Below are 24,713 nucleotides of genomic sequence, written 5' to 3'. Positions count from 1 at the left end.
TCATGCGTTACACTTTGGACAAAAACATTTGGTTTGATGTTTGGTACAGTTTCTACACCTGTCTTTTGTCGTAAAAGTAGGAAGATGTCCCGTCAGGTCGTAACGACTAGCGTCATCAGGCCTCTCCGCAACTGGCGTTTTTACTTTTCTCACAAATTTGGAAAATGCAACAGGTTGTAGATTTGAAGAACTCCTCTCAAATAAACGCAGTTGCCTAAATAATGCGACTCGAAACTTTTTGAGTAGCAATAGTTTTTGTTTACCACTGTTTTCATGACGATACAGCAGCCAGAAATTATTGATGCAGATGTCCAGAATCTGTAAAAATTATACTAAATACCAACGATGACCTTTCAACTCAGTACGGTATAAAGCGACTATCATGTCGGCTAGATCAACTCCACCCATATTCCCGTTATAGTGCTTTATTAAATTTGGGCATGTGACTGGATCTTTCTTCTTTTCTTTTTTCTTGTACCGCATTACATTCTGTACAGGGTGGGCTTTAACATAAGTACTTGCAGCTAAAACAAACTTATTGTCAAACCACTTTACAACAGCGATATTATGTTCGTGAGACACGACTTGAGCAAAAGCCTCCGTGCCCCTTTTCTTAAAATCCTTATCACTTGGTTATTTTTTCTCTACCCCTCGAAGTCGATTTGCCCTAATAATGCCTAAAAAGAATATACCGTACTCATTCTTCAAATGATGCATCAGTTTGAAGAAGAATAGAAGGTGAGTTTGTAGTAGAATCGACAGTTTTTTGTCTGAATCCTCGGCTCTTCATGGACAGAAGCAATGGCGTATATTTCTCGATACTCACAGTCATCACTATCGGAGATGTTTACATTCTCGGAAGAAGACGCTACTGATCGGACAGAGGAACTGTCTTCTGAGATGTCTTGATAAGGCCTACATATCTATCTATGAGTTGTCTGGAAGAAATGGCTAATTAGCCATAAGTCCGCCCATTGTACTTCACTGTCTGTAACTATTTTTATGCTTTGTTTGTATATATATTTGTGGTGTACAATAAAGTATAAAATAAATAATAAATAATATCTGGGATTCATCTTCCGAAGATTCGCTGGATTCCACATCAGACTTAACTCCGCATTTAGACACCAAAGCTAGGATTTTTCTACTCCTAGTCATCTGAAAGAAAAGTATTGCAAGCTAAGGAATAGGGATTTGGTGAAACGGGTAATATAAATTGTTGTCATGCATTGTGAAAAAAAAAACTCGGTTTGAACAAAGGCTTGAAGTATATAGTAGCACAGTAGGCAATGTGCACTTTAAGACACAACATTCACAAACAGTTGTAGTCTGTGACGTTGGCAGTGTGCATTTAAATATACACAAGAAATATTGAGTCATTCACGGTGAACCAGGCAGTGCGTATTTTAATGCACACATAACAAAAATTGTGAATTACTATATATACAAAACAAATAGCTCAAAAATAATATCACCGAATAATTTCATAAAGCTTTCAGAAAGTAAAATTATAACAATTTTATACATTTAACCTAATCATATTTAGATAAAATAAGATACTTACAGCGCGTTGCGCAGGCGTTGACCGACGGCTCGCAATTTTGTTCACCACTGACAGTATGTGTGCGAGAGGGATATAATTTTCTTTTTCTTATGTAAAGAAACATCTACGAAGTCACTTTGAATTTTTACTACAGCGATTCGATGTTAATATTCCATTTAAAAAAAAGACTTAAATAAATGTGCATTTAAGTTCACAATGTCAAGTATAGGGTTAAAGAAGCAAGGAGTATATGCTTATTCGCGCTTTTATCTCCCACAAACATCTGAACGTACCAATCAAAAGAATATTTGAAGGCACTGCCTGGATGTGGAACTAACAGTTCACAATCATCATTTAACTTTAATTTATGTATATGACTTTACAATTTTATATCAAGGTTACCTGTTTCCCATTGAGATTGATGAAGTGTTCTTGGGTCACCCGCTCTACTGATATCTCATCTTCAAAGGACAGGAATCCGAAGCCTGAAAAGTTTATCTATTGAAACTTCTATTAAGATCACCACACACATTACTTCAAAATATACGATTTGCGTTCAAAAATTAATGAGAATGACATATTTATGGGTATTTAAACAAAATAATTACTGCTTCGTATAGGTTAGGTCTGGGTCAAAATACCCACAAATATATATATTTTTTTTTACTTTACTAGTACAGTTGTGATAATTTGTTTGTGACTTGTACATGCATTTCGCTAAAAATGGATAAAATGAAAATTCATGCGGTGGTAAAATATTTTTGCTTGAGAAGTTCCCAGCATTTTACAAGATCACTAGGGATTGGAAGAATGGTAACGGACGCACAAAAGCTAACGCGACTAAAGGTCTCATAGAACTAATTAAAATTATTTGAATAAGGTCCTGATCATTTTTGGTTCGATTCAGAACAATAAATGAAACATGGCTTCACCATTATGACCCAGAGATAAAACAGCAATCCGTGGCATAAAAAAGAACATCATCTCCAACTTTGAATAAATTCAAAACAAATTCGTTTGCCGGCAAGATTTTTTGAGACAGCCAGGGAGTTATAATGATTGAATACCTTGATCATGGCGCCAGTATAACAGGAAAATGTGTATGCAGAACAAATGGAAAAATACCGTATATAAAATAAATAAATGTGATTCTCGAGCATCCATCATATCCACCGGACTTGGCTCTCAGTGACTTTTACTTATTTCCCGCGAGTAAAAAATTTGAGGTACAAAATTTGAAGACGAAGAAGACGAAAATGCCGCCGTAAACCATTTTTATGCGCCTAAGATGAAGATTTTTTCCAAAGGGAATTTTGGCTCTAGAATAAAAATATGTAACCTAAAGAGTGACTATGTATAAAATAAAATTATATTAATAACTTTCTACTCTAGCTATTCTCATTACTTGTTGAACGCCCCTCGTGTTATTATATTTGTTGCAAACTTTGTAGACTCACTTGCCCACTTTGGGCAACAAGTATATGCTGATTTGCATTTAATTTCCCACAAACATCTGAACGTACCTACAACAACATTAGGTTAGAAGGTACTGCCTGGATGTGGTAAAAACTCTTTTTTTTTTTGTTACATTTACCTGCTTCGATGATTTTTACTCAGAACTCATTAATGAAAGAGTACTTTGAAGTTCTTTAAATAATTAAGTTTGTCTAACCAAAGTAAAAAAAAATCTTATGGTCTGACGGAAACAAGGAGAACAAAGTACTTAAATAAATATATAAAGTGTCAAATTTTAACTAATTTAGGTAATTGGTCGTTAAAACGTGATATGTTAATAATATTTAAAACTTACCACGGGACTTCTTTTTCTCCTGGTCGTACATGATGACGACTTCCATGACCTTGCCATAACGGCCGAAGAATACACGCAAGTCGGTCTCGGTAATATTGGAGGGAAGACCGCCTAAGAAAACCTTAGGGTACCCACCACCCCGTTTCGGTTTCTGCAGAGTTCGGGGATTGCACGGCTTGGGGTCGATCGTTCTAAAACAAGTTAAGGCGTTTTAGGATTGTTATGCTTTAAATTTTCATAGAAATCGGGATTTTTATTGCCGAATTGATAACTCGTTAAAAATGTCACACTTTACAATGTTCCAAACCTATTATGTTACCAGTTAGTAGTTATCAGGTTTTTTTTTTTAATCACGACTACGTTTTAAAGTCAAATTGTTATAGGTATAGTTTCTAAACAGTAGTCTTATCGTAATGTACAAAATTGTTAAAAAAAACTTTGAGTGTAGTGATTATAAATATATATTGTACAAGCGTATAAAGTAAATAGGCACGATTATGGCTTTTGTTTAACACGTTCATTGCCAATCACGCAAAAGGTTTTATATTGGGTAACATAATGCAGAAATGTTTAAGTTTTTTTACATTTTTATTTCTATAAAACACAAATGTCTATTTTGTTACACTTTTATTAAACTTTGGTAGATATGTCATTGAAAGATAAAATAATAAATTTTAATGTGTTTTTTAAGTAAAACTTCAACGTTCAATTATACTCGTTTTAATTATTTATTACACTATTTTACAAAAATATTTTATAGTATTGATTTTCAATTTGGGTCTCTTAGACCCTACCAGATTATTAGTAATGCACTTTTATACCTCACTAGCGCCGGGTTAAATATTTAAATTTTTAGATGAAAACCTAATTTCGAAGAAAAATTATAGTTACCTTAGTATATTAGCTCTATGTGTACCTACTACAAATAGAGATAACGTAGTATTTATTTTAGATTTCGATATATTATTTAGCCATTACAAGATTATTTTCAATTCATAAAATATTAACTTCACTGTTGCTAAAACCTTAACATATACATTCTAGGGTCTAAAGAAGAGAGACAACTTTCTTATACAGGTAATACTTTCACTGATCTAATCTTATACTAACTGATTTCTTTAAGATAAGGCTTGGAATGCAAGTAACATTTACAATTTATCTAACAGATGTAATACCAGTATTATATGTAAATTTAACGTTTACTTCAGAAATCTTAACGTGAAAGTTTTTTTATGAAGACATATCATACAGCAAATTTATGCTGCAAAATTATGCTGTGAAAGATTTTCACTATAGACAATGCAGACTTAATAATTATTTATATTTATGTGGCAAACTTTGTTTGTATTGCTTGGGACAGCAACAAGTATACGTTTAGTTTGCATTTAATTTCCCACAAACATCTGAACATGCCTGCAACTTGCAATGTCAAATTCAAACACAGCAAGAATTTCCTGCTCAAAATATGGAGCAGCCCGACTGGGGTAGTACCACAACCTTACAGAAGATCACAGCTAAATAATACTGTTTTCAAGCAGTATTGTGTTCCTGTTGGTGAGTAAGGTGACCAGAGCTCCTTTGGATTGGGGATTGGGTCGACAACGCGCTTGCGATGCTTCTGGTGTTGCAGGCGTCTATAAGCTACTGTAATCTCTTACCATCAGGTGAGCCGTACGCTTGTTTGTCGACCTAGTGATATAAAAAAAATGGTAGACTCATAGTTTCATCTTCCAGTAAAATTTTTCGATTTTATTTTCGCCGCCGTATATTACACGATTTTGGCCGTTCTTTTTTCTCTCGTTAAAACATAGATTATATGTCACTCAAGGATAACTTAGCAGTTTCTCGGTGAAAGAATAGTTAAAGTCGATCCCATAATTTTGGAGTTAATACAATACCAACACTCAAAAAATACTAATCTTTACTCTTGATATAATAAGCATACCTTATGGTTATTTAGTATAATATTAACCAATTTATATGACGATACCATAGTAGGCTATTTTTATTTAAAGACATTTATAATACAATAATTAATAAGTAGCACGTACACACGTTTTTAGGTTATGTAAACAATTTCACGAATCGACACAATAATAAAATTACTTAATCAGTAACTATCACAAAATACGTAGCGTTCACGTTGTTTGATGATAAGGCACTGATAGCAGCTAACTAGACGGATTCTGTTAGTTGTGTCGAGGTCTGAGGTCCGAGTAGATCCTTAAAACAATTAAATCAGAGACTGTACCTATATGTATTATTCTAAAATCCATTTATAATAATAAGCTCCAACAAATAATAATATTAATACAAAATTATATAACTAGATACAATATATATAAAAAAGAGTATTTGAGATTATTATAATGTTTGAATAGTTATAGATAATAATGATTGGATAAATGTTTGCACATGTTTAGTATTATAGAGCTATACTATACGGTACGATTTGCGTGTAAGCGTGGATATTTGTTAAGAACAGGGTCACTCACACGCACGACAAGGTTTCTGGCTCGTTTCTAAGTACCAGCTATTGTTAGAGATTAAAGTGCATTAATGTAATCTATATTTAATGCAATGCTAAACTAGACGAGTTAAGGAAATTTTAACGATATAATATTGTGTAATTTGTCTGCATATAACCTCGAAAGGCTGTTTGTTTTATAGTTTTCTATTAAGAATTTTCTTATAATTAGAAAGCTATAGTATTAGCAGATTAATCAGATTTATGGTATCGCGCAGCTTTACATCTCTCGTGGACAATAAGGTTTCCTTTAATACGGGTTAATATTTATTGTGCCTCAAATTATTGTTTACTGATTCCTCCGAACAGCTACTTGGTTTTGTGACACTACTGGTGTAATGGTACTAGCGTACAACTAATCCATATTACTTAACAAATGATAACGATAAAAATTAATATTTGAATATTGTTATTCACTTAAAAACCAATAAATATTACATTTTAAAAAAGTATGTATGAAAAACTAAATATTTATAAATACCCGTACTTAATACGGAAATCATAATATTTAAACGATAACAAGACTAAATACAAATTATAATAAGATACAATTGTTCACACGAAGAACTATTTATACCAATTAGTGGTCGCCCAGTTGTGGAAATTCGATCATAATTAAAAAATTTAGTTAAAAAAAATTATGAAAATAAAGAACCTTTTTTAAACTTTTTCAATTGACTACAGACTGACAATCAACAAAAGTATAATATTATAATATGCGTGCGTGTGTCAAATACGTGGTGGTGTGTGAAATTTTTATTTTTTATGGATTTAATCTATTTTTTACCATATTAAAAAAAATATATATTAGCATTCTGCACTCCTTCTCTATATAAACTATAAGTCTACGAAATTTCACACTCCTACTAATTTTTTGCTCGACGTATAAAACATATATATAGATTGATGGGACATATTTTTTTTAATACGCCCACGTATCTCTGAAAAATAAAACCAGTAAAAAAAAAACAATTGTTTGTGATAATGAAGATTGAAGACCCATTAGCATTAAATCGGGCGCAGAATGGACGAAATTACGTCGTAATATTTTAAGTACATAAAACAATTTGGTCGTCGATGAAAGGAGGACACTACCCTCGTTAAATCCTTCAGTTAAACTCTTAACTTTTCCAAAATCATCCTAGCATGTTAACGATTCCTATACACAATGTCCGTTTATCGTATAACGAAATCAGAGCGGATTAAAACGTGCTTGTAATTTGTAATTAAGTTACTTTGACTTTATTTAATTGTAGCGAAAATTGTAATTAAATATTTAATTCACACGTAAGTACGTTTAAAACAAATGTATGTTGTTTCTAATTAGGTTTTAAAAATATATATATTTATATATATATTTAATTTTGTGTCAATAAAAAACTTTAAAATTAAAGTCACTTTGTCTAGTGTAAAATTACATTATAATAACCTTCAAAGAATAATACGCCAACTTGATTTATTTCTATGTTACTATTTATTGATTTGTAGCTTTATTAAAAAACAGTTCATGCCTAAAACAGCAAGAGTAGTATTCCTTGAAAGTGTCGATTTATAAAAACCAGGGGTCCATATGCATATTTAGGACCACAAATTTTTTTTTTTTTTTTAGATTAGGTCAGCAAACAAGCCTTCAACCCACGTGATGGTAAACAGCGAAGCCTATAGATGCTCGCAAAACACCAGCAGTTCTGGCTACCTTAGTGACCACAGGAACACAAAACTACTCGAGAGCAGTATAATTTATTAATGATCTTCTGTAATTCTTCTCCCCAAGCGAGGTGCTCCAGATTTAGAGCGGGATATCCTGCTGTGCCCTACTACCTCAATTAACATTAAAATAAAATACAAACCTGCCATCCAACTGGTGAGGACCGTTCTGTAGAACAACGTTGACCAACGAAGGCTCGGCGAAGGTTACGAAACCGAAGCCCCTCGAGCGACCAGACTCGCTGTTCTTCATCACGACGCAGTCGATTACGTCACCATAGCGAGAGAAATACCGTTGCAGATTTTCCTGCGACGTTTCCCATGATAGGCCACCAACGAACAGTTTTCTATAGATAAATAATTATAAATATTAGTTTAACTTGACGAGACAGTTTATTTCTACGCTTTTCTTAAAAAAAAAAAAGAAGTTTTAAGGGTGAATGTTATATTGATGAAATGATGTGATATAATTTGTTACCAAATTAGGGCCCCTATTGCACTGTTCAATGACAAAGTTTATCAGACACATAAGTTAATGATAAGCTATCAGACACTATCTATAGGAGGTAAAACTGACCTCTAGATACTTTTGAATAATAATAAATAATAAATTTCTAAACAATACACACACGGTCGTCGGTTCCTAAAATAAGCAACTTAATGCTTGTGTATATGAATTACTTTTTCAGTAAAACTATCTGACAGGTATTGGTGTAACCGGCTTACAAAATAGTAAAAAAATTATTTCCAATGGACAAAATGAACAGAAGTATTGACCATTTCCATTTTAATTACTGCACTTGTTGAATAAGTTGTGATATTATGTCTTTAAGATTCCTGTGGTCGCCCAGTGGTCGAAATTTTCAACCTTAATTAATATAAATTATAAGTTTGAACAATAAGGTTTTGTTGTCAAAGACTATACTTCTATAATAATAAAAAAGAGTATATATGTACTCGTATGCGCGTGGGTGTGTCAAACACAAAGTAGTGTCTTTTTTTTTTATTGATTTAATGTATTTTTTAGTATAATAAAAAAAAATTATCATTCTGCACTCCTTCTCGATATAAACAATAAGTGTGCGAAATTTCATAATCCTCCATCCGCACAATTTTCTTAAAAAGGGGTATAAAGTTTTTGCTTGACATATTAATATATAGATAATAAAAATTACCAAAAAGAATGTCACATTAAATAAGTATCGCTTCAGCCTGTAATATCCCACTACTGGGCATAGGCCTCTTTCTCCATGTAGGAGAAGGATCAGAGCTTAATCCACCACACTGCTCCAATGCAGGTTGGTGGATAAAAATAAATATATGTATACACAGTTGTGTATCTTTAGAACACTCAATATATTTTTTGATAGATTTTAATTGAATATGTAATACAGCCTTAATCATATTTAAATATTCTTTTATAAAACCATTTTCAGAATCAGAATGGTAGCAAGTTACTTTTCTTTAATAGTAGTAATAAAAGCTATCTTATAAATAGTGTTTTATTTTTAAACGACTTCAAAACATGTGGAGGTTATAATTTGAGTATTTTCATTTTGTGTGTTACCTCTTTTTTAATTTATTATGATTTTTGATTTTACTTTTACTTTATTTAATTTTATTTTTACTTATTGATTTTTTAATACAATTTTGTTTTGTTTTTTATTCTAAATGTTGTTTTGTTGTACTAACCCAATATGGACTTAAAATCTAGTCTGAAATAAAGTATTATTATTATTATTATATTATTATTAATCATAAGGTGGTACTGATCTGAAAAGTACTTTTAGAGTTCTCTCTAATAACGCATTACTTGCATTTACTTGACTATGTTTTCATATACCTACGTTGTATTACTGGTCCATGTCATTGAAGTCTGTTTTTTTTTTTGTTTGTAAGCTCATACAATTGTATTTAGCATATAGCATATACAATTCAAATAATTTCATACTGAAATTTGATTTAAAATATCACCTTAAAAGGCAAATTAAAATTAATTAAGTGATAAAGCACATAGCATAAGGGCAAAACACACAAGTTCACGCCATTTTTGGAGGCCTATATCCAGTAGTGGACTGCGAAAGGCTGATGTGATGATGTGAAGTGATAAAGCTATTGTAAAATTCTTCAGTACTGTATTTATGTAGTAAAGCTGAGATGAATATATGTATAAAACTAGCTGCCTGGATAGACTTCATTCTGTCAAAAGTTTTTTTTTTTTTTCTTTTTTAGTATAAAACCTGCCATGGGTCTTAATGAACATACAAGAAAATAAATTTAGTGAATTTGTCGAGGCATTCTCGAGTTATACACTTAGCAACATTCATTTTTATTTATATAGAAAAAGATACATGAAATCAGACCATTTAAAGCCTAAATTCAGGCTAGCCTAGGGAGTATTTAATGGATCAATGGCCTATTCTTAAAAGTTATAAAATAAACTGAAGATTAAAGAATGAAATTGACCAGAAACCAATCAACAACAGTGGAACTGTATGGTTTACTTTGGTTCTCTTTTGTTAGAGAAAGGACCTTGCAGTAAATATTTACAAAACTGTATAAAACTATTTGTTACTTTCTAAATATATATATATATAGGTATATATATATTTAAATTATTTTATTAGTTTTAGTACTTTTGTCCAACTATAAATAATATGACTAAAAAAATATCTATAAGGTCTAACCTAAATCATTAAATTGCCTACCTATGCACATATATGTATGTACATATGACTATGGCCGAGTTACACTATGCGTCCGCAACGCCCAGAAAGCCTATTCTATCATTCCACCTAAGGCCGGTGGTCGTAGCGAGCGATCGCCCGACGTCATTGTTCGCGACCACATCGTCCACAAAATATAGATTGGTCAAAGATGACTGTAATCAAAACGTGGCGGGAATTAAAAAAAAAAAACAACTGTCAATGTCAAATTATGAATGTTATTTCTCATTCGATTCTGCAAAAACGCAACGATTAAGTCCCGGGAATCCATGTTGAATTAAGTTTTACTCCATCTTCGCTAAATATTCACTCATAACCCCCAGAGCTGTGTTTTCACCATTCTGCCATATTGCGACCACTCAGCTGACACCTGACTGCACCCAAATATGCGTTCCACGTATAAAATTCGCCTAGAAGTACAACGCCCGCGGCGTTTTTTACCTTAGTGGAACAGCATTTTCAGCAGTCGTGATCGATGGCGTTGTGGGCCTTAAGTGGAACGCTCTCTATTTGAGTATGTTAAATTATATTTATGACAAAAATTAATTGAACAAACAGGTGCATCTTATGGACATTTTATAAAGCAGTTTCATTCATACTTTCATTATTTTAGGGCTTGTATCAGTGTTTGCCGTTTTTACTATCTGATGTATTCAAACGATAAAAGTTTATTATGTACTTTTCTTTTCCACTGTCAAATTTCAATTAATGTATAGGATATCGCACCTTTAGAATTGAAGTGGCTTAACTAAAAAATTTAAGAAAATGACTTTTATACATTAAACGACTTATAAATATGTATTCTATCAGTTTATTAAATAAACACAGAGTGTTTTAGCCCAGAAAAGGACAAACGAACTATTTCCGTCTCTTTTAAATCACGCGCCTACAGCGCGTCCCTCGCTATTAAAGGATCATATTCAGTGTTGCATAGATAGTGCTAAACGTTGGGTGCCGCGCGGTTGCTCCGTAAGCGACCTAAACTGTAATCCGCCGTTTCAATACTAAATTTAAGGTAAGTTATTCATTCGACATTTATTTTTATAATGACTCTTTATAGTTTTGGGCATTTCAATACTAAATGATAATAACATTGTGGTGTCGTATTTGTACTGCCGTCATTTTATTAGTAAATATTGATTGTTGGATAGAGCCCTATTTTATATTATGGCTTTACTTTACTAACTGATTTAGTAACTACGGAGGCATATACGTAAAGATGTTTATTCTTTACTGAATTCTGTGTGACTTAGAGAGCTTTATTGTAATTGGGTCTTTTTATTTTTATTTCAGTTAAAGTTTAAAAGCAATAATGAAAAGAAGAGTAGATCTTATTTTGCAACTATTAAACCAGAATGAAAATAAAATTGAAGAACAGTGTGTAGAGATGAGAACAGCAAGTTCCAAAGGTTATACTAGTGTTCAAAATAAATCCAAAGAGTGCGATAAGGAAAACTTTTCAAAACAATCTTTGGATAAGGTGAATGATGGAAGTCCTAGTATGAATCCTAATACTATACCGCAAGTGGGAACTGAACAATGGATTCTAAAAGATGTTAACAATACGGCAGAAATCAGTGGTGGGAATAACATTGGTTCAACTGTTAAAGAACAAACATCACAAAATATAAGAGATCGGTCCAATAGTACATCATCATCCAGTTCTTCTACGTCATCATCTTCAAGTTCCACCATGTCGTCGTCATCATCAAAGTCTTCTTCATCAGCGGATAAAAACGGAGGTAAAATGAACATTAACAGCTCACCTTCAACCATACCAGGCACTCCAGCAGACTGTCCGAATATAATTTATGCCAAGCCTTTAATTAGCAAAAGACGTTCAAATAAAAACATAAACTACCGTCAATCACCTATACATTCTGAGGAATCAGACGTTGATTTGAGTGACGCTGATCCAACTTATAACGATTCATCACTACGACGCTCTTTAAGTTCATCAACCACCACGTCTGACAGGGAAGATTATGTTAACGATGCAATTGTTACCTCTGAATTACTTCCACAGAATAAAAAATCTAGGAAGCGCCTGCGCAATCCATCTCAATGGAAACAAAATGTCGTTAAATCGCTTCGGAATTCCGGAAAAGCTTACCAATCACTTTCAAAATCGAATAAGGAGGTACCTGCAAAAAAAGTAAGAGAAAGTTGTGCTTGTAGACTTCGTTGTTCTGATAATATAACCCCTGAGAAGAGATGCGAAATATTCGACTCTTATTGGCAGTTAAGTAATTTGAACTTGAAACGATCGTTTATCAAGGCATGCATGATGGAGTTGAAACCAAAATATAAGTACACAAATGCTGCTAATCCTCGTCAACCAAACACAGCCTTTTATTTTACTGTCGATAGCCAAAGAATTCGCGTATGTAAAACCTTTTTTATTAATACATTAGATATAACAGACAGACAAATAAGAACTGTGAAAATGAAAACAAATTCCAATGGTTTCGTAGAAGAAGATCTTAGAGGGCGTTCTATAAGCCGAGCGCCGATTGACCCAAGTCTTGTACAAGATATTAAAAACCATATTAATAGTATACCGCGCATAGAGTCCCATTATCTAAGATCTTCTACTACAAGAGAATATATTGATGGTAGCAAGAGTATAAAAGAACTATGTAGGGACTTTAATAATAATCAAACCAAAGAAAACAAACCTCACGCCCCATACTGGGTTTTTTACTTCATATTTACAACTGAATTTAATATTAGCTTTTTTAAGCCCAAAAAGGATTTGTGTGACCAATGTACAAGATATGAATCAGCATCAGTAGATGAAAAGCTAAGTATTCAAAAAACTTATGAGAATCATATTAAAGAAAAAAATCTTTGCCGAGAGGAAAAGAGAAGTGATCGCTGTAATATTAACGAAACTAATATTTGTGCTGTGTATGATTTAGAAGCTGCAATGACTTGTCCTAAAGGAGATGTTTCATCTTTTTATTATAGATCAAGACTCAATTGTTATAATTTCACCATAGTTGAATTAGCTCCTAGATCAAAAGATACCTATAAAAAGAAAAATAATAGTGAATTAGGTGCATATAAAGACGTATATTGCTACTTTTGGAACGAAACACAGGGTAATAAAGGGGCGATTGAAATATGTTCCTGTGTTTTTGATTATTTAAGGTCCATTAGTGAAAAAAATGCAGGCAAAACAGTAAATGTTATATTTTATTCGGATAATTGTAATGGTCAAAACAAAAACAAATATATTGCCTGTTTATACTCTTATGCAGTGGCCTATTTTGAAAACATACAATCAATAACACATAAATATTTGATTAAGGGACATACACAGAACGAGGGGGACAATGCACATAGTTTAATAGAAAAAGAAATAAAGAGAAACCTAAAATCTGGTCCTATTTACATACCTCAACAATATGTGCCTTTACTAAGAAGTGCTAGAAAAATGGGCACTCCATTCAGAGTAAAAGAGTTAGATTACAATTTTTTTATAGACTTCAAAGTGTTGCAGAAGGAATGGGGGTACAACTTTAATCAGGATGTTGATAAAAATGCTGTGGTTTGGAGGGACTCAGATAGCGAGATAAAAGTATTAAAATTTGTTAAAAACGAGTTATTTTTTTTTTACTATAAAAATTCATACACTGAAAAAGATTTTAAGAAAGTAAATATGCGCAATAAAAGAAATAAAATGAAAGAAGTGGGTGAAATTACACTATCAAAGGCTTATAGTAACAAAATAGAGCTTGCAGAAAATAAAAAGAAAGATCTGAGTTATCTTATAAGAACTAAAGCAATCCCTAGTACATACGAATGGTTTTATGACTCGGTTTTGTAATTCATTACTAGGTTAGTCATAATTTTGATCTCATTTTAGTTTTGAAGCAATTTATGTTTTTTACCATTGTTTTGATTTCATAAATTTGTTTTTATTTTATTTATTTTTTCTTTGTTATGTTTATAAACATTTTATAGCTAGTTATTCAAATATGACTAAATAACTTTTGGTTTATTAGTGTTAACTAAGTGTTTTAATCGTGTTATTTTCTTTTATAAAAAGTTTACTATTTACAGACTATTTAAAACTATTGATTGTTTTATAAATTGAAACTAATGTATAACAAATATTGCGTTACACTATTTCTTGGGAAATGATACTCAGTTGGGTATATTCCACATGTGATTTGACTGATCTCAATATTAAATAATATAAACATCTATTAAGGCATTTTCATGTCTGATTTTCTTATAAGTATTTATAAAACCAGAATATATTTTGCTAAGTGACATGATAATGTGATGGTGGTAGAAGTACCTAAGCGTTGATTAGTGTTTAAGGATGATTAGTGAGGGAAAATTTCAAAATACACAATTATGAAAGCAGACTCTGTGTTTCATTTTCCTTTAATTTAGCGAGTCATTTATAATTAAACTAGCATATTCCAAAATTAGTCACCATGCAAATATATAACATCAGAAATTAATCGCCTCTTTTTTAAATAGTTACAATTATTTTTTGTATTTTAAAGTAAAAGAAAGACACAAAGACAAATAAGTCAATAATATTAAATTGTTTTCGGAAAATAACTAACTTATTTTTTTCAATGATTAATTAATTAAGGTTCTAATTAGTTATACCTATAGATTTAGTATTCAATCATTAAAATAATTCCTAGTCTAACGTTAATGACTAAAATTGTGACAAAAACCAATTAACTTAAAGTATTATAATAGAAAAACTAAAAAATAGCCAATTCGTCAGTTACATTTTTGGCGTTTACCAAAAAACAAGAATTTTGGATTAAGCCACTTCAATTCTAATGGTGCGATATTTCTTTTTGCAGTTGTGAATCTAAAAGTTGTAGTTTATTAATTGAGGTGAAATAGCTTAATTTTAGTTCCTGCTGCCCTGAGTGTATCATAAAATATTATAAATTTAATTCAAGGCTTGTGAACTTAATATTGTGACAAACTCTCAATTTGTGAATTGAGTTCTCGTGGTAAAGATAATAAGTAGTAAGATAACATATTGTGATCTATTTATAAAATTTTTATTAATGGACTCATCTTATGCAAGGTTTATTTTCACTCAGTGTACACAGTTTTCTACGCTTTCGTTATATATTGTAGAAATAATAAGCTTATGTATGAAATTATGGTCTTAAAAAAGTAAACTTAGTTTAGTATACTGATCTTCCTTAACAAATTAAAATTATACTTAATAAGGAAAACAGTGTGTCATTACTGTATTATTATTTTATGTAATTAAAGTTAAAAATTTAATATATTTATAAATCATTATTATTAACCTCAAAATGTGTTGTGTGAAATTTTTTTGTAAGTATCGCTAATATACTTATTTATATCAACAAAAATATATAAAATCACATTTTTGTAATAAATTGACCTAATAGGTCACAGATGAATACGTTTTCAATAAACATTACACTAGGCATGGCTGAGATAAGAATTGCAACTTAGGACAAACTGTCAATTAAAATGGAACTAAAGTTAAATAATTTACCTGATTGAAAATATCAAGGTGTAATTTCATCTTTACATATAAGTGTACTGGTGAAAGTACCATTCACTTCAATAATAATGTGGTGTGGAAAAGCCTCGTTATTTATTTTTGGCCCATTATGTTCCATATGAATAAGTTTCATGATGAAAAGTTATGATACTTAATTTTAGAGGTTATATTTAAGGTGAGTTTTCTACATCACGTTTAAAAATTAATTCGATAACAAAGTAGATGTCGAAAAGCTGAATGCCACGATTGCGTCAATTGAGTTCATATATTATAGGACGCCGACGCGTCAATGACTGCCGATAAAGCATCTCGCAAATACAAGAATGTGACTTGATGTAAACATGTGAGGAAGACGTTGGCATATGCGAAATTAGAAAGAATCGTATCGGCAAAAGTAACCGTATGCAAATGAATCAGCATGTTTTAGTGCATTCGCTCAAATTGAGCTACGCGGCATTTTTAACACCGCTCCATTAACCTCATTACGATTCCAAAAAAAATCACAACTAGTGTATAGTATCACAATAATTGGTACTGATACGATTTTAAAACTCAACTGTACGCCATCAACTTAACATATTAATGAATTACTGATAAGAGAAAGCCACAATTAATCACATAAAGGTTAATATTACATATTGCGACGTTTCCGCATACCTGGATATTTAATAATTATGTAAAAAAAAATATGCAAAAATTAGTAAAATATCTGTACAAGTTGCTAAAATATGGCATTAGGTACATAAGGAAAGTAAAGCTGCCATGATCGGTACACGCAAGTTGCACGACAAGGCTTGGGGTCGGTGGCCGCTCGCCGGTAAAAGGCTAATTAAACGTATTGAAATTTTTCCGTCACTTGTACCTAATTTTAAGAACCAATTTCATAGATTTTATTAAAACATATGTCATACAATATGGAAAAGACACAAAATACTTCAAAAAAAGTCTCACTGGCTAGTCGTGAAATGCGACACACCAAGCGAACATGCAGTTTGACCTATTATAGATAGCACACTTGTGGCAAATCTGATGTTTACCAAATTATTTAAGATGTACATACCCCTTCTCGTCATCGTCCATGTCTGGATTCATACGCATAACTTATTACTAATTAAAAATAATGGTTGGCACCGGTAAAGACACCTAAACCACACAAGCACAGACCCACACGAATGATTATGGCGGACCAACCACATCCGCTTACTCAAATAAGTCATGGAAGGAGGAACTAGTCAACTGACAATCTTATATTAAATTTTAAAAATAACATTAAGTTATAGCTGATTCAGTTAAAAAATTAGAAAACAAAATGATAATTATACAATTTTCATAATACGAAGACTTTTAAATTTCAGTATTTTCTAATAATGTACAAAAAATGGAATTACATTGACTTTATAATTTTTTAATACCCACCGGCAAGAAATTAATGTTACCAGTTAGAAATATAAAAACCTTAAAGCTTGAACTATAATATAGGTAATTATTTTGTTGTTATTTAAATTATAAGGCATTTAAAAAACTAACTATTTACGCTATAATAAAATTAAATTTTATTTTTATGCTAGGAAATATAAAAAATAGTTTAATATAGTTTATGCAAATATTTTTTTTATATAATTTCCATACACGTTAATTTAAACTAATCTTATCATTATTGAATACTATCTTTTCATTTTGTTGATAACAATATCAGTCTAACCATTTTCAATATGTTACAAATAATACAGGCGCTACATTAGCTTCTAATTTTATGTAATATGGTTTGGGAAACATGTAAAATAGTGCTACACAATCCACCTGACGGATTATTTCATACTAATAGTATTGTAACAGGTTCTGTTGTTTTAGAAGTAAAACCAGATAGTAAAGTTGGACGTAAGTCTTTAGTTTATTAATGTTTTTTTTTTTAGTTTAAATTTGAAAATTTCATATCATATATAAATTTATTATGAATTGTATATCAGCAATTTAAAAAAAATATATTTATATCTGAATATACTAAATAAATAAGTAAAACATGCTTAATATTATTACATAAATTGAAGACTTGTTTACATAATAGTTATGCTAAATTGAAATTTATTTTAAATTTTTATATCCATTGAAAATAAAATTTTATTTTTGTCGTATCAAAATTAACTGAGTGCTCTATTCTATAGCAAATAAATATTAATCAGAATGTAAATGCTATATCAAAGTTTTATTGTTAAGTTATCAAATACAGCATGAAATAATTCATTTAATTAAAAAAATCAGTTTGAAATTAACCTATATAAAAACATGGGTGTGTTTACTCTAGGGCCAAAAGGACCATGACCCGAGGCGGCATTCTGCAGAGGCGACACAAGCCGAGTACAAGGGGCGTCGCAAGCCGGGCATAAGTACTGGGGATGTGAAAACTTATCGATTTTTAGGTCAGCCGAAAAATATCCATAATAAATCGACAATTTATTATTCGGTCGGTCGATATTTTGTTAATCTCTTTTTTCCGAAATGTCACATCCCTAATACTTTTATTTGTCACAGACATATAAGAGGAATTTTTCTCTTAAATGTCTGCGTTTTTTGTATATATTGCTATTTTTTGCCATTTACCTTCAATTTATGGGGTGGCAAATTTTATTTGCTGTGTGGCTATGGCAGTCTAGAATTTAGCCACCCCCTCTTTTCCCGCGGGTGTCGTACGAGGCAACTAAGGGATAACAAAGCTCCACTTACCACCTTGGAATTATTGTAACCGACCGATGGAGAGATGACCATCCCGCAGCTGGCTTTTTAAATACACAGATCGAAGACGGGGAGCTGTCTTCGGTGCGATAAAGCCAGACCTGCGGTCACCTAACCGACTGACGTCCTAACCCAGAGTGGTGGCTGTGGCCAAAAGTTTTCGCGGCAGAGGTTTCAGCCCTTAGTTCGGTAGCCCCATTATTCTCACTCATGACGGCGGTAATGGTAACGGTGGGGCGGAGGGTGTTAGGAATCACCGGGTTACGGGAGGCTACCACCCAACACTACACCTGGCAACGTTCAATGGACGCACTCTATGGCTGGACCATAACCTCACTGAACTTGAAGTAGAATAGTGTCACATTAAGTGGAGCATCTAGTATGCTTGTCTGAAGTCCGAAAAGAGGGCGAGTACACGATGATCCTGCCGGCCTAGCATGCATACAACGAGATATCTCTTGACGAGAGAGAGAGATAATGTCTACATCGAGTATTTTCTCGATTACCCTAACATGCGCACTACGAGAGACAAAATTCTCTTCCGAAGACTTCGCCTTGTCGAGTAGAGAAACATTATCAACCATAATCACAACTGAATATCATTCTTATTTCTTATGTCGTAAAGTTGAATTTACAAGGTTATTGACCAATCGTGCCAAACCGGGATGAGCCAAAGTTTGTATAATTTCAAACGAGTGACACATGTTTTATTTAACAATGTTCTCGGCCTTTTGGCTTTTTTTTAATTTTTAAAATTTTTTGAATTTTTGAATTTTTTTTTTTTTTTATTATTGATTTTACTTTTATTCTATTTAATTTTATTTTTAGTTATTGATTTTTTAAATATAATTTTGTTTTGTTTTTTATTCTGAATGTTGTCTTGTCTTGTTGTACTAACCCAATATGGACTTATACTTTGGTCTGAAATAAAGTATTATTATTATTATTATTTAGAATAAGAAGCAACAGGGCGCAAATACGTTTTTTGTGTCATTATATGGCACACTTCACTCGACTTTTCGCATTTCCCGCTCTTCGTATACCGAAATTATATAATTATAATAGGGAAACGCCATGGTATACAAAAAATAGGCACCCGGTTTTATTTATTTTTTATTTATCGTCTTTCTCGTCGATAATATTGAAGACGAGAAGTTTCTCTTCCTAAAACGACAAAATTCGACAAAATTACGATGTCATGTTAGCTTCCGTAGAGATAAATATCACAGATCACTAAAATTTAATGATTATCTCTTCTTGACGTAACGAGAAGAGTATCGCGTGCACGCATGTTAGCTACTGTAGACATAGAGAGATAATACGAGAAAAGGGGTAGACAAAATTTTGTCGTGGCGCGCATGCTAGGCCTGCTGGACTCTAGTTACTTATTTTACTTCCGTAAAGGTGACGGACTTCCACAATGTGGCGTCGGTTTTCTGGTCCAAAAGTCCTCACTAGCAAAGTTGTGGAAGTTAAAAGTGTGTTGACCCGTATAACGTACCTTGTACTTAAACTCACTGAAAGGTACTCCTTGAAGTGATACAGGTATATGCGCTGCCCTCGGCACACTCTGATGATGAAGTCGAATCCTTGTATGAAGATATTATAAGAGCCATACATGGCACTACTTCGGTCTTCTACAACGTTGTTATGGGAGGAGGACTTCGATGCTAAAGTGTGAGTACGAGACCGCGACGAATCGGACCACACAGATTGGGACGCAAAAATCACAGGAAGCAGATGCTCGTCATCTTCCTAGAAGCGAAGTGACTCTTCTTGATAAATTCTTTTTTCGGGAAGAAGCTCCAAAGGCGGCGGACATGGCAAAGTCCTGATACTGTGATGAAGAACAAAATAGATTTCATCATAGCAGATAAAAGGCATATATTCAGAGATATCTCAGTGGTCAATAGTGAAGGTGAAGCTGCTTGACTAATGAGATGCTCGCTAGTCAAGCAGCTTCACCAGAACAGAAGGCTCTTTCAAAGCTAGCGAACGAGACCCATTTTCCTTCGTCACGGGGTAAGACAGGGCGATATGATGTCGCCGGGGGGGGGGGGGGCAAGGCGTCAACGTCAACGGCGAATACATCTCTCACCTTCGTTTCGACAATATCGTCATATTTGCGGAGACGATGGATAAGCTAGGCCAAATGCTGGCCGGCCTAAATGAGTCCTCCTGGCGGATCGGTCTCGGTATGAACTTAGACAAAACGAAAGTTATGTTTAACATCAAAGTCACACCGAGACCCGTATCGGTTGACCCTTCTCGACACTAAGGAAGGGACTGATCCACAAGCTTAAAGTCACTCAACGGAACTAGATATTCTTGGGGTTTCTCTGAAAGATAGGATTAGAAATGAGCTTATCTGCGAGAGAACGAAAGTAACTGAAGCAGCTTAAATTACAGAACCAAATAACATACTTTAAAGAACAAATTTTATAGCTCTTAAATAAATAATATGTTGCTCCAACGCCATCTATCAATAATCGAGAAAGCGTCGTCGATAGACTAAAATAAGACTAAATTAATAACGTTGAAAGACTAATAAATTGTTTTCTAATAGCGATAGATGGCGCTAGTTTATTTACCATTTTGATATTTTATTTTAATCTTTTTCTTATTTAGTGAATTTTTTGTTCAATTACAATAAAACATAGCCTATAGCACTCCTGAATAGTGTAGCTTTCTGTTAGTGAAAGAATTTTCATGATCGGATCAGTATTTGCGAGAATTACCCCCTACATACAAACAAAGTTATAAACTTTACCTCTTTTTTATTATATGTATAGATATAGCTAATAGCTAATTTAAAGAATATAATTATTTTTTACAATTTTTGTTTTAGAAATTGATTTAAAAGTGAAAGGCACTTGCAAAGCGAGATGGTCGAGACCTTCACCAACAATGCCATATATAAAAATTTATGCAGAAAAGAAAGAAGTTTTCTGCGTGATTATTGACGTTTTTCGTGAGTTAAAAGGTGATATAAATTAATTGAAATTACATAGTTACAATTAAATTTTGAAAATTGCCTTTAAATTAATGACAAAATTTTTACAAAAACTGTTGTTATGCGTTAATTTATATTTTTGTATATTCTATTTTATAATCGTGTAACTATAATATGGATTTTCACAAAAGTATTAACATATATGATTTTGTTATTTTTTATGTTATTTAATATTTTAGGGGAAACAGTTAAATCAGGGACAATTAGTCGTCAGTTTCATTTCTTCCTACCACCTGATTTACCTCCAAGTTACTATGATAAAATTGCAAAAGTACAGTATCGTGTTAAAATCCAAAGTAAAAATGCATATGGATTATTGAAAAAAGTTGTTTGTCCATTTACTATTGTTAATTCTCTTAACTTGAATCATCTTGACGAATACAAGGTGAGTAGTAATAGTTAAGTGATATAGCGTATAGCGATAGTGAGATGGCGTTTATTTTAAAATGTGTATAGTACATATTTTGTTGCTTCGTAGTATATTATTCTACTAGTTGCTGCCCGCGACGTCGTCTGCATGAACGCTATACCGCACCAAAAATATCTACGATTATACCTTTTAAAATAGCATTCATTTACCCGTTTCTTCTTTACATTTCATATCTACAGAATGTGCAGTAACAGTGGGAGACTGTCTTTTGTAAAATTTATTTTTTTCACTTGTATCAACACTATCATACCTCTTCGTTTTTTTAAGCGTTCAAAATACACCCGGTATATACTATCAATATTTAAGGAGGATACTCGGTACATGATTCTCATTCGAATTATGTAAAAAAATAGGCACTTAATTTTTGCCAAATTCCCATACATTTCAATTTGAATAAATGAAATGTAGACACATTAATTTCCAGCCATAAGGGCGGCGCGTGTGGCCTTGGCCTTGTACTGACAACTACTAACCTCGCCAACATGATCAATTTTAAATTATATCTAAAAAGAGATTGATGATGATGTTTTTGAAATCTCATAGATGGCGCTGCTTTAAAATTGTCTTAATACTACTTATGTTTATCGGCCTAAGTTGTGCGTATATTGTTGTGTGTATATTGCGTGATTTTTTTATAGTGCGAAGCTAGCTTATAGCATGGTTATTAACATAATAACAACATTCAAATATGCGTCGTTAGATTACACGTTGTTACAAAATGTGTTGAAGAAATAAAGGTTCACTGCAGATGATAGATGATAGTGTATGTAGCATATATGTTGACCCGACTTCTCAATAATATTCGTGCCAAATTTGAAGTAAATCCATGCAGTACTTTTTCAGTTTATTCCGGACATACATACAGACAAAAAGACAAACAGACGAAAATTCTAAAAACTATATTTTTGGCTTCGGTATTGATTGTAGATCACACGTACTTTCCTACCATTTTATTATAATTATTATGTAATATAGATAAATTTATTGTTATAAATTGTTTAAGATACCACTGCTATACGAGATGACAAATAAAGTGGGTATATTTGGTAGCTTCTGTTTACTTTTTAAGACGTACAAGGGATTCACATCTAAGCAATTAATACCATTTGAAGCTATAATAACAAATAAACATAAATATAAAATAAAAAGAATAGAGGTTTGTTTGATTAAGGTAAGTTTTTTAGTGAAAAAATGTTTAATTATGACTAATAACTAGAATAACCTAATATTTAATTTCAGAAAATAGAATATAGCATAACAGAAGGTTATTATAACGCTGAAGAATCATTATGTAAATCTGTTTATAGTGACATATTACATACTGTTCATCAAAGCTGTTACTTTAATATGGAAATACCTGAAGTAATGCCTTCAACAATGCACCTTGATAATTCGATGGTTAATATTTCATATTCGTTGAGAGTAAGTTATACTTATGATGAGTAGATTTTTTTTTTCACATAGCCTGATAACTAAATATATTTTTCGTTTTACAGGTAAAAGTTTGTTTCGTATATCACTTTCCTTTGGAGATTGACATACCTGTAACGATTGCAACTGTGCCTATTGTATATAAAAGTTAGTACTGATCTGAAACTGTTGTTACCTAAAAGGACTAAGATTTTTTTTTATAATAACTGAATGCTAAATAAAAAAGAAAATAAATTTTATAGTTTTTATTTTCCACTTATCCCTCGTTATTGTCTTTCAAAGATGCTATTTCAGGAATATTTTTTTAATATTTAGACACGCATAAGAATGAGTTATGGATTTTTTACATGACGTTATGAAAATTACACAATGCAAAATTTTGTGAGCATAGTCAAACAGAGGATGAGCTAGGACAAATGCTGGCGGGCCTAAACGAGTCCTCCCGATGGGTCGGTCTCGGTATAAACTTGGATAAAACGAAAGTTACGTTAGCAACAAAGTCATACCGAGACCAGTATCGGTCGATGGTACCAGTTTCGAAGTTGTTAAGGATTTTATTTACCTTGGCCATACCATCCAACTAGGCTGTAACAACTTCGAGAAGGAGGAATAGGAGGATTTGGTTGGACTGAGCGGCGTTTGGCAGGCTTCATCGAGTCTTCACTTCGAAGATTCCACAATGCTTAAAGAAAAAAATTCTTCGAGCAATGCATCCTGCCTGTGTTAATATATGGAGGCGAGACGTAGACACTGACTGAATTTTCCTACTTGGGGAAAGAGGCCTATGCCCAGTAGTGGGATATTACAGGCTGAAGCGATTTAAGAAATAATATTTAAAAAAAATGTTAAACTTTTAAACTTTTTTATATGTTGGATACCACTATCCATCAGAATTCAGATAGTGTTATCCACAACCAGTGAAACAGGTCCTGTCTAGCTGACCATACCTAATAATATGTAAAACTAAAAATGTACAAAAAATTTAGAATACCAAATAAAATTGTAAAACTTTTAAACATTGACAAGGATATTATACCAGGAAGTAATTTAAATTTTTATTATTTTATATTATATAGTATATATTGTATTAGGTATAAAGTATTTTCAAATTTGCTTTACAAATAAATGTTTAAATTTGTTAGAATGAACTTTACTGATTTAAGATAAAAAAAATGGAGTTAATATTGAAGAGTAGCACTATTTAAGATTTTTAACCGACTTCAAAAAAAGGAGGAGGTTACTCAATTTGACCGTATATATGTTTTTTTT

General features: G+C 32.2%; 2 protein-coding genes across 2 annotated transcripts in view; one reads left to right on the top strand and one right to left on the bottom strand.

Annotated features, from left to right (window-relative positions):
• Nucleotides 1–17,043, bottom strand: part of LOC123659187 (heterogeneous nuclear ribonucleoprotein 27C) — a 32,951-nt gene extending 15,908 nt beyond the window's left edge. Inside the window, exons 1-4 of the mRNA XM_045594442.1 lie at nt 16,901–17,043; nt 7,731–7,934; nt 3,354–3,544; nt 1,946–2,028 (exon numbers count right to left, since the gene is read on the bottom strand). Coding sequence (XP_045450398.1) covers nt 1,946–2,028; nt 3,354–3,544; nt 7,731–7,934; nt 16,901–16,938 — 516 coding nt within the window. The 5' untranslated portion in view covers nt 16,939–17,043. The remainder of the gene's footprint in view (nt 1–1,945; nt 2,029–3,353; nt 3,545–7,730; nt 7,935–16,900) is intronic.
• A 557-nt stretch (nt 17,044–17,600) lies between these two features.
• LOC123659250 lies at nt 17,601–23,676 on the top strand. The gene is made up of 6 exons (XM_045594499.1): nt 17,601–17,718; nt 21,419–21,541; nt 21,763–21,968; nt 23,002–23,184; nt 23,253–23,435; nt 23,510–23,676. Exons 1-6 carry the CDS (start codon nt 17,601–17,603, stop codon nt 23,594–23,596), a joined length of 900 nt encoding a protein of 299 aa, XP_045450455.1. The 3' UTR covers nt 23,597–23,676.
• The last annotated feature ends 1,037 nt before the right edge of the window (nt 23,677–24,713 follow it).

The sequence above is a fragment of the Melitaea cinxia genome, chromosome 13 (genome assembly GCF_905220565.1).
Source record: "Melitaea cinxia chromosome 13, ilMelCinx1.1, whole genome shotgun sequence".
Taxonomy (NCBI): Eukaryota; Metazoa; Arthropoda; class Insecta; order Lepidoptera; family Nymphalidae; genus Melitaea; species Melitaea cinxia.
Note: the sequence above shows the minus strand (reverse complement) of the source record. Positions and strands in the feature narration are given on the sequence as shown.